Here is a 9,884-nt window from a genome sequence, read left to right on the forward strand (position 1 = left end):
CACCCCCTCGACGGCCCAGGCGCGGCAGCCACCGCCGCTCCGCCGCGCATCCCACGCGGGCCCCTCTGGCTGGCCCGGCCGGCCCTCGGGCGCAGGGAGCGCGCTGCCGGCCACGCCGCTCGCGAGCTCGGCGCAGGGAGAGCGGCTCCCCCCGCGTGTGCCGGCGCCTCTGCGCGGCCTGCCTCCCGCGGCCGCGGCCCCCCATCCGGGGGAGGCCGCGAGAGGCTCTGGAGCGCTGCCGAGGTATGCGCCGCCCCTCCCTCGCTCCCTCCTGCCCTAATTGCTAACAAATGTCTTCTCAGCAGCGCGCTGGCGAGCAGGAAGGGGCCGGGGGGGGGACAGGCGAGCCCGGGCCGGAGAGGGGCTGCGGACGCGGGGGGGCCGGGCGCCTCCGGCAGGAGCGCGCGCGGCCCGAGAGGCCCGTGGGGCGCCGGGGGCCGGGGCGGCGCGGCGCGGCGGGCCTTGGCCTCCCTCCGCCGAGGTGCCGTGGGAGCATCTCCGCCGCGGGTGGGGGGCTTCCGGGGAAAGGGCGGGAGGGCGGGCGCCGCGAGGGGCGTCGCTCAGCGCAGCCAGAGGGGAGGCGTGTCTGCCCGTCTGTCCGTCCGTCCGTCCGCGCCGCGGTCCCCGGGCTGCGGCACCTGGGCTCCCGGAGCGCGGCACCCGCGCGCGGCCCGCCCCTCAGGCCCGCCCGCTTCCTGCGGAGAAAGGCTTGAATCGCGACCCGTTCAAACGCGCCGAAAGGTGCGCCTCTGGCCTGCAGTGACACCCTCTGCCACTCGAGGCAGCTTTCCCTGAGCGGCGCAGGACCTTCCTCGCCGGCCCTGCCGTTCGAGCCCGCGCAGTTTAGTACGTGGGGGGGGGGGGGGCAGAGTTATGCCCCGGCCGCCTCCCTGGGGCAGCCTCCCCAGGAGAAGGAGTGGGGCCCCCGGGGGCTCTCAGGATGCTCCGTGGCGGGGGCTGTGCCGGAGGTGCCGCTGGGCGCGGCTTCGCACAGGGGGGTGGGCACATGCTTGGCAGCTGGAAGCCCCCCCCCCGTGTCCGGCTAAGGGCTCTTCCGGCCCGTGCAAAGCGGCGTCCGTTCACTCAGCGGGGCGCGAAGGTGAAGGGTCCCCTGCACCCCCGGGCCGGGTGCAGCGAATGAGCGCGGGATGCGGGCCCTTCCTGCTGCAGACAGGCCTGGGCCGCCGAGTGGGAGGGGACGCGTTGCTCTGCTGCCCCCAAACTTCCGAGCGCCAGGCAATTCGCAGTCGAGTTCTCCTCCACCCCTTGGCCGAATCTGGCAGGTGAGCGTGGGCGCGCGGAAGGAGCCAGCGCTTGCTCGTGCCTCTGCCTGCCCGCCCCGTTTGCCCCCGGCACGTCGGCCGCCCCAGCGAGCCCTGCCCCACAGAGCCCGGCCCGGGGCACGTGGCCAGCTGCCGGATGGGGCTGTCTCTGGGCCCGCAGGCCTGGGGCGAGGGCTCTGCCCGGGCAGGCCAACGGATCCAGCTGCAGGGGAGCGGCCCGGTGAAGGTGCGCTGGGGGGCGGGGGGGCTTCCGATCAGCCCGCTGTCCTCCTGGCGGAGCCATGCAGCACCTGTTGGCCTGGGGAGAGGCAGCTGGCTGCGAGCCCCCCGGGCACATGCGCAAGCCCCCTGCGCAGGCACAGGAACGAAACCCGATCGTGTTTTGCTCGGTCCCTGGAAGTGGTGGTGCATTTTTACGAAATGAATTACAAGGTCGCTGGAGTGCCAGATTCAACATTTCGGAGCAATTTCAGAGCATGCTTGCTTTCACAGGAATACTGTCACTCCCACAAACCTTCAGGGTGGGTGTGTGGGGGATGTAGAAGGATTGCCGGACCGCCGGGCCCCTCCTCCCACAGCTGTTTGTGCAAGCTTGTTCCTAGCAGAGGTGGAATCCGACCCCTTCCAGAGAGTGAGGTGGTTTGAAGTCCAATTAACGCAGGCCTGTCCAAACCTCCCTGTTCTTTGTTCAAAGTATTCCTGCTCGCCATGTTGACGACACCTGCCATGTGCAATCACATAAAACCGAGAAAGTCACGTTTTGCTTTGATCAGCTCTCCTCTTAAGTATTCCATAAACCGAACGTTTATGCTTAACCGCATGTTAAACATAAGTTTAATAAAATGATTTGTTTGCTTCCCTTGCATTTTTCCCTCTTTGGGTTTAAACCAGGGACCCCTGACGCTCTGAGATCGCTGGGCACCCTGGGGAATTGGAGGAGCCTCTGCGGGCACCACCGAAACATGCCGGATCGGTGGGTCACACTTCGGCCTCCGCTGGTAGCAGTGAGGGGTTTTCAGCTGCGACTCGCTCAGCAAAACCCGCTTCTGTGTCAACAGGATGCTGCCCTGTCCCTTTACTAAGGGAGTGGCTAATTTGGCTAATTTGCTGGCAGGGCAGTGTGGCTGCTTTTAAGGACGTGTTTTGGCGATGTCAGCAGCTGCTTCTTTCGGGAGGGGTGTTTACACTGGTCAACTTTGTGCTGGAACAGCCTTTCAGGTTCACAGAGGGGCATGTGGCTTGAATCGTTTCCCTGCCACATGGAAATTCACAGACCCAGCGTAACTGGATTCTCACACCCTTCTGACAGCTGAGGACTAAGATCACAGCACGGGAAGGAGAAACTCTCACATTCTGTGAAGCAGTAGCCAGAGGAGCTCACACCACTTTCCGAGTCTGGATGGGCAGCGCACGGACACCACCATCCTGGGGCGCCTTTGTGCAATTTTGGTGCGGCTTTGGCGATGCTCTCGCTCAGTTTCCAGAGGCTGAATGCTTCTCAGGGGAAGCCATTGCTATGGCTGCGTGCAAATCCATACATCTGCATTCCTGAAAGAAAGCACATTCTCTCTCTCTCTCTCTCTCTGTGTGTGTGTGTGGTGCCTGCAAGCCTTCTGTTTGGGACCCCACCTTAAACCAAAAGCGTAGTGAATTAGATGAGTCACCCAAAGCTGCATGACCGACGCTGCTGAGACACTTCTAGCGCAGCCCATCCTAGCTGGCCATTTTCTGGGTGTGCCTGGACTGCGGCTCCCAGGTGATGGGTGGTGGGAGGTGATGGGAATTGTAGTGCAACACACCTGGAGGACGCTCAGATGGGGAGGCTGGATTGACAGTGCAAAAATGGCACCCTGTCTATCGATTTATGGCATTTCTGCAGCCCTCCACAGCCGGCGCACTCCCTGTAACCACAGTGCTTCTCGCCCACAACATGAGAACATGCGAAGAGCCCTGCGGGAGCAGGTGCAGGCCCACCCAGCCCAGCCCTCCGCACACCCACGGCAGAGCAGCTGCCTCCCGCGGGATGGGTGCATGGCCAGCAAGGCCGGCAGCCACTGAGCGCCACCTGCCTCATGAATCTGTCCCAATCCCCGTTTGGAAGCCACGCACGCTGGCAGCCATCACCGCCTCCGTGGCTGTGAATTGCACGGGTTCACGATATGCCGTGTGAAGCCCTTCCTTTTGGCTTGCCCAGACCTCCCACCCCTCAGCTTCACAGGATGACCCCGAATTTGAGTGTTACGGGATAGGAAGCAAAAGCTCTCCTCCGCTCCTTTCTTGCCACCATGCACTGCTTTAAATGCCTCGCCACATCTCCCCTTCCTTGCCATTTTTCTACTGAGCAGTCCCTGTGGTCCTGGCTGCTCGCCAGAGGGGAGCAGCTCAGCCCCCAGATCATTGCCCCTGCCCTTCCCTGAACTTCCTCCAACTCAGTCAAGCCCTTTTTCAGGTAAGGCGGCCAGAACAGGACGTGGGATTCCAAGGGCGGTCGCGCCACCGACACGCGCAAGGGAGCAAGGTCCTGGCGGCGTCCGTCAGGCTGGACGTGCACATGGTGGGCGTGTCATGGGCGGAGCCGGCTGGTGCTGGGGGTCAGACTAGATGGCCCGGGAGGCCCCTTCTGGCTCGCTCTGTTTCTCTGTTTCTATCTTCTCCTGGCACAGAGCTCGTGCCCCAATGGCCCTCGGTGTTTGCGGAAAGTGGGGTGGCCACCAAAGGGGGGGGGGTGCGGCTGCTTTGCTGCAGGAAGTCCCTGGCCCAGCCTGGCTAGAGGGTTCCGGGCTGGACACCGGGGAGAGACCAAGGGTGGCCAGATCTGGGGGGGGGGGGCACCTGGGAGATGCTGAGGCCAGTGCTGGGGGCTTGTCACTGCAGTGCTTCAGTAAACCACCGCCGAGAGAAGCGGCCATCCAGCGCTTTCTGCGCTCATTGCGCTGGCCTGGCTGGCTTTTGCGGCTGGTCCTGAGTGCAGCAGTCGCTTGCCCCCCCCCCCCCCGCTCCAAATGGGTGGATGGTCTGACTTCCCCCAAGGCAGCCACTTTGCAGCAGTTGAGGGTGGTTCAGGCAGCGACTGTGGCTTGTTATGACTTCCGAACCCTGTGAGGTTGGGTGGCGGGGAGGTCAAGAGGGCGAACGCCACCCTGGGTTGCATAGCCAGAAGTGTGGCTTCTGGATGGAGAGAGGTGTTGCTGCCACTCTGTACGGCTCTGGTGCGCCCGCAACTGGAGTATTGTGCTCAGTTTAGGGTCCCTCGTTACAGGAAGGATATAGCCAGGTTGGAGTCAGTGCAGCAAAGGGCCACAAGGTTGGTGGCCAGTTTGCAGGGGATGCCGTATGAGGCGAGACAGAGGAACTGGGTCTCTTCAGCCTGGAGAAGAGGAGACTCAGAGGGGATCTGTTGGCGACATCCAGGTATGTGAGGGGGTGTCACACGGAGGTGGGGAGAGACCTGTTCTCCCCTGCAGAGGAAGGCAGGACTTGCTCCAACGGAGGCAAGTTCAGGGAGCCAAGGTTCCATTTGGATGCCAGGAAGCACTTCCTGACAGTCAGGACCCCCAGGGTGTGGAGTGGGCTTCCATGGAAGGCGGCTGAGGCCCCATCGGTGCCGGTGTTCAAGGACAGGCTGGACATGCACATGGTGGGCATGTCATGAGCTGAGCCGGCTGGAACTGGTGGTCAGACTAGATGGCCCGGCAGACCCCTTCTGACTCGCTCTGTTTCTGTGTTTGTTAAACCCTAGCCAACTGCCCCCATCAAGCCTTGATGTCACAAGAAGCAGTGCCCAGCGAGGGTAGTCGGGCACAGCCAGCACACCCAGGAGCAGGCAACCAGCTGCCACGGTTCTGGGCTGCCATTGTCTCAGGTGAGTCCAGTCCGTGCCTGGAGGAAGGGCCCACCGGAGCTCAGGCGCAGGAGACGCTCTCCGTGTCTGGAAGGCCACTGCTGGCTTCAGCAGCTAAAGGGCAGCGGTGGGCAGCGTCAGGCCCTCGACCCACGCTCCGCTCCTTCCCGTGGCCATGCAGTCTCCCCTCTGACGGCCGGTCCTTTGCCGTTCCCGGGGCCTGCGCAGTGTTCTCCATTCCAGTCGGCTGCGATGCCTCTCACGAGATGTGGTTAGTGGCAGAAGGAGCAGCTCGTTCAATATGCTCTTTGGGTGTCCCCCCCCCCCCCGCTTCAGCGGAACGTGGGCTGCCAGGAGTCCAGCCCTCCGGCTGCAGGAGCTCGGCACCACGGATCCCGGGGATGAGCTCAGCGCAAGTGGATGGAAGTATTCAAAACACAATTGCACAGATGTGTGGGGATGAAAATATAAAAATTGCACGCCCCAATTGCACGTTCTTTAGTCCCAGGAAAACAGCCATGAGAGGTGTGGATGAAAAGGGATAGGGAACAGAGCAGGGAGGGGGGGGGGGGGAGAATGCGAGGGAGGGAGGGAGGGAGGTGGGATGCGTTGTGCCTGCTCCGGTGTGCCGCTATCCTCAGCCGGTGGTTCTTCACTTCCACTGCCTGGACAGGTGTGGGCATCCTTCTCAGGTCCATTCCGGCACACTGAACGCAAGGGAGCCCCTTCCGCCTGCTGTTTGGCGTCTTTCCTGGGGCGCAGGCCTTCTGGAGATGTGGCTGGCGCTGGGGGGCCGCCTGGAAGCTCTTGTGCCGGCGCCCTGCGCCACCCGGAGAAGGACCGGCGTCCCGGCTGGGAGCCGCGTGGGCCAGCGGTGTAGGGGGAGCCGCGTGGAGCAGCGCCAGAGGGCAGAGGGCCGTGCCAGGCCTTGAAGGGGTGGGGGGCCAAGGGGCGCAGTCAGGGGACGCATCGTGCAGAGCCGCAGCCCCCGTCGCGCAACGGGGGCCTGACTTCCAGCGCGGGCGCTCGCCCGGCCCACCGCCGCCGCGCCCCCGCTCGGGCTCCGGGGACGGCCTGCGCGCGCCTGCTGCCCCCTGCCGGCAGCCCGAGGCCCTGCGGGGAAACGCGGCCGCGCCTCCGCGCAGTTGCCCGTGCCCCCGCCATGGCTGGATCCCGCTCGTCGGGTGGGACCTTGTGAGGATCGGATCGGATCCTTTGCTCCTCTGGGCCTCGACTGACTGTGTCCCGCGTGCCGCCCACCCCGTCTCTGGAGCCGCTCCCTCTGGCCCGGGGTGCGAGACCACCGGCTTCCTGCCCAGCTTCTCTCTCTGCTCAGCTCACGCCTCCTTGCGCACCCAAGAAAACGGGCGCCGGATCCGCTGGCCTCCAGGGCGTCCCAAGAGGCCAGCGTGGCTCCTGCGGAGAATAAAGGCGCCGGTCCTTCCAGAACCACTGGAGGCTCTGCGGCATTTGCCCCGGACGGCGCGGTCCGGCCCTTACGAGGGCGCGGCTGGGGCTTGGGCGATCCGGGTCCGAGTCCCTGTTCGGCCACACAGGCCAAGATGGGGAGCAGCAGGAGGACAAAGGAAGCGCCCTGAGCTCCCGGCAGAGAAGCAAGTGCGGCAGAAACGAGATGCTTGAACAAGCAAGCGAGGCCAACCGGCGTCAGGCGGCTGGCCTCCCCAGGCCTGGACCCCCACCCCCAGGGCGGTCTGGCTGCAGCCGGGGTGCTCTGCACGCACAGCTGGGTGCCCAGAGCAGTTCTGCTGCTTTCTCCTCGGAGACACACGCCCCTGTTCGCATTCCTAGGCTGCATTGATGACCCCCACCCCACGGGACCCCCAGCTGCAGGCCGGCTCCCGGAGGCCGCTGCTGGGCTCGGTTTGCCATGGGATGCCAAGCCCACGCCGACCGGAAGGCTCAGTTGTACGGCCAGCGCTCGCCCCGCCGACTCTTCCTGCATTGGTGGGGACCCGACGGAGCTCAGGGGGGACACCAGGCAGGCCTCCAGCAGCAGCCCCCCCCCCCGACAAAGAGTCTTGCTATGGCAGCGGCCGCGGTGGGCCAGTGCCGTCCTCTGCAGAGGGCCTGGTTCACACGCGCGTGCGCACCACAGAGGGCACCGGCCAGGTGTGCGCACGTGGCGCCCTCGGTCCCTCCCTGGAACGGGCGCTTGAGCTTCGGCAGCGTCCCATGGCCGTGAGGGGCTGCGTGGCGGAGGGGACGCCGTGGCTCGCTTTGCGGAGAGGAACCGTCGCAGCAAATCTGGTTGCACTTAAAATAGCTGCCATTCCGATGCCGCCAGCGAGATTTCCCATCTGCAGAGCAGCGGTTATGTTCCCCCCCCCCCCACGAGCTTTGCAGGAATCCTGGGGGAAGATCAAGATCCGACACAGCGATCGATTGGCCCAGCGACTCGGGGGGCTTCGCATCCTTGGTACCACCCACGAAAGCCACGCGTGCGACCCGCACACAGCCGAGTGTGCGGGGCCACACGAGGGGCCTCCGGCCGCCCTGGGACTGAGCTTCTGGGATCCAGAGGAACGGCTGATGCGCAGCTGCCCTGCCGCTTCGCTCGCCTCCCGGCACCTCTGCCCGGCCCAACGAGCTCGGCCAGCATGACGTGTTGGGGAGCTTGCTGGAGCACAGCCCCCATCATCCCCAGCCGCCTTGACGAGCACAGTGTGACTTTCGATTTTCTCAAAAGAGAAAGTACCCGATGAGGATGGCATTACCTTGAAACTTGCCTTTTGGCTCCTGCATGGAAGCCCAGGTGCTTTACAAGCCCCCCCTGCTCTCCATTTTGCCTGCTCAGCAACAACCCTGTGAGGTAGGCAAGGCTGAGAGGCAGCAGGTGGCCCTGAGGCACCCAGCGCGCTTCATGGCTGTGCGGGGACTGGAACCCGGGTCCCCCATGTCCCCGCCGAACACGCTCACCACCGGCTGCCAGCCGACAAGCAGAGGAATCCCTCTTGGAATCCCACAGAAGCGGAGTTGGGGGGCGCGCCCAGTCCGGCGGAGAAGCGGAACCCTCTCCCCCAGCAAAGGATGGGCCAGCGGGGGGGCGAGGGCCGCCCCTGCCGCCCCAGGACACGGCGCTTGAGGCCGGATGCCGCCCGCGCCCTCTCGGGAAGCTGCGAGCGAGCGGATCCCTCGCCCTGCCGCCCCCCCCCCCACTAGCCCAGGGCTGCCCCTGGCGGTCACAGCAAGACAGGAGACACGGCTGGGGAGGGCGCCCCAGGAATCCTGCCGGTCCCCCCTCCCCCGCCTCTGGGGGGCATTTTGGGAGGAGGGGAACAGCTTGGGCTTCTCAAGGCGCAATCCCACGCGAGGGAAGGCAGAACAAGCCCCCCCGCATCAGAATGCACTGCGGATGGAGCCCTGGGCCGCTTCCAGGAACTGCGTCGCCCCCCGAGCGAATTCCTGGGAGTCTCCCGCGCTTTGCAACAATCCCCGTTGCCGATACTTCTCAAGGCTGCCGGAAAAGTTCCTGTACAGAATTGCAACGGTCCCCAACTCCCTCCTCGTCCCCTGTTCCTCGGGAGATGTGGGGCTTCGCTGCACGAGGCTGCTGACCTGCCTCTTTCCCAAAACGCTTCTGGCGGCTTCAGGGGATGACGAAGGGCTGCTCGCAGGGAGGCCCCGCCCGCCGCGCCTCCGCCTCCGCCAGCTTCTTGCGCGCTCCCGGGCCCCGTCGTGACAGAAGCGCCGGCGGAGCCTCTCCCAGGTTTTCCAGGCGCCTTTGCAGCAATTTTTTTGAGCAGGGAGAGTCTGGGATTTTCCGGGACGGGATAGTGGAAGCCGTGTGCAATTGCACAATTCTGCTCTACCCCACCACGCCAGCTTGTGAAGCGCAACGGAACGCAGGAGAATGTGGAGGAAAGCCGAGACGAACCTCTTGGGCAAAAACCCTCAAGAAGGACGCTCTTAGTTTAAGCAATTAGCTAAATAAAAAATGCAAATGTTTAGAAAGCGGGGGGGGGGGCTTTGTGCTAAGCACCACAAACTCCTCCTGGTAGTGTGGCGAAGGCCTCGTGCAGGGAAGCCCTCCCAGTTGGGGCATTCGCGAGCCCCCCCAGCCCCTTACCCCATGGCCTCGTTGCAAGAGAAATGGGGTCCATTAACGCGCTCCTTGAATGACGCCGCATGTCCCAACAGAGCTTCTTGTTTACGAGGAAGGTGAAAGGGAGGCTAATTTTAGCCAAGGGAGCGCATGGGTAACGGACGAAAAAGCGAAGCGGGAGGCAGAAGAGCAAGCGGCCCCATCCCGCCCCTGCGCTTCAGCCCTGCAGGGGAAAGCTCTTCTCGCCACCAGGGGCCTCCAAAGGCAAGAGCGGGGGGCGGCGGGGCGGGGGGAGCTGTGGCACGATCCGGTCCTGCTTCTCGAGGGGCTGGGTGCTGAGGATGCGTCTGCGTCTCGGGGCGACCCAGCGCTGCCTCCTCCCGAGCCTCGGCGGGCAAGGGTTGCCCTGGTGCCTCCCGAGGAGACCTGCTGCCCGCGGCTCCCTTCCTGGCCGGCCATGGGGCGAGGCGAGGGGGCCGGGCAGCTTCGGCCCGCGGACACGGAGCCTGCGCCGCTGCCCTTTCAACGAGCAAGGCCGCCGGCGGACGTTCCCTGGCGGGAGCGCGCCGGGGAGCGGCCGCGCGGACGCGCTTCGGGGAGGCGCGGGAGCAGGGGCCGCGGAGCTGCCGCGCTCCCGCGTGGTCGTGGCCATGGGGGCGGGGGGCCGGCCCGGGGCCGGCGAGGCCGCTGCGCCCTG

The 9,884-nt window shown here is 65.1% G+C and overlaps 1 protein-coding gene across 1 annotated transcript in view; it reads right to left on the bottom strand.

The window, feature by feature from the left end:
* The window catches only part of SCARA3 (scavenger receptor class A member 3), a 27,675-nt gene that overhangs the window by 17,477 nt on the left and 314 nt on the right, over positions 1-9,884 (bottom strand). Inside the window, exons 2-3 of the mRNA XM_044450309.1 lie at positions 6,480-6,540; positions 5,740-6,051 (exon numbers count right to left, since the gene is read on the bottom strand). Coding sequence (XP_044306244.1) covers positions 5,740-6,051; positions 6,480-6,540 — 373 coding nt within the window. The remainder of the gene's footprint in view (positions 1-5,739; positions 6,052-6,479; positions 6,541-9,884) is intronic.

This window comes from Varanus komodoensis, unplaced genomic scaffold, assembly GCF_004798865.1.
Source record: "Varanus komodoensis strain SLA01 unplaced genomic scaffold, ASM479886v1 scaffold64, whole genome shotgun sequence".
Classification (NCBI taxonomy): Eukaryota; Metazoa; Chordata; class Lepidosauria; order Squamata; family Varanidae; genus Varanus; species Varanus komodoensis.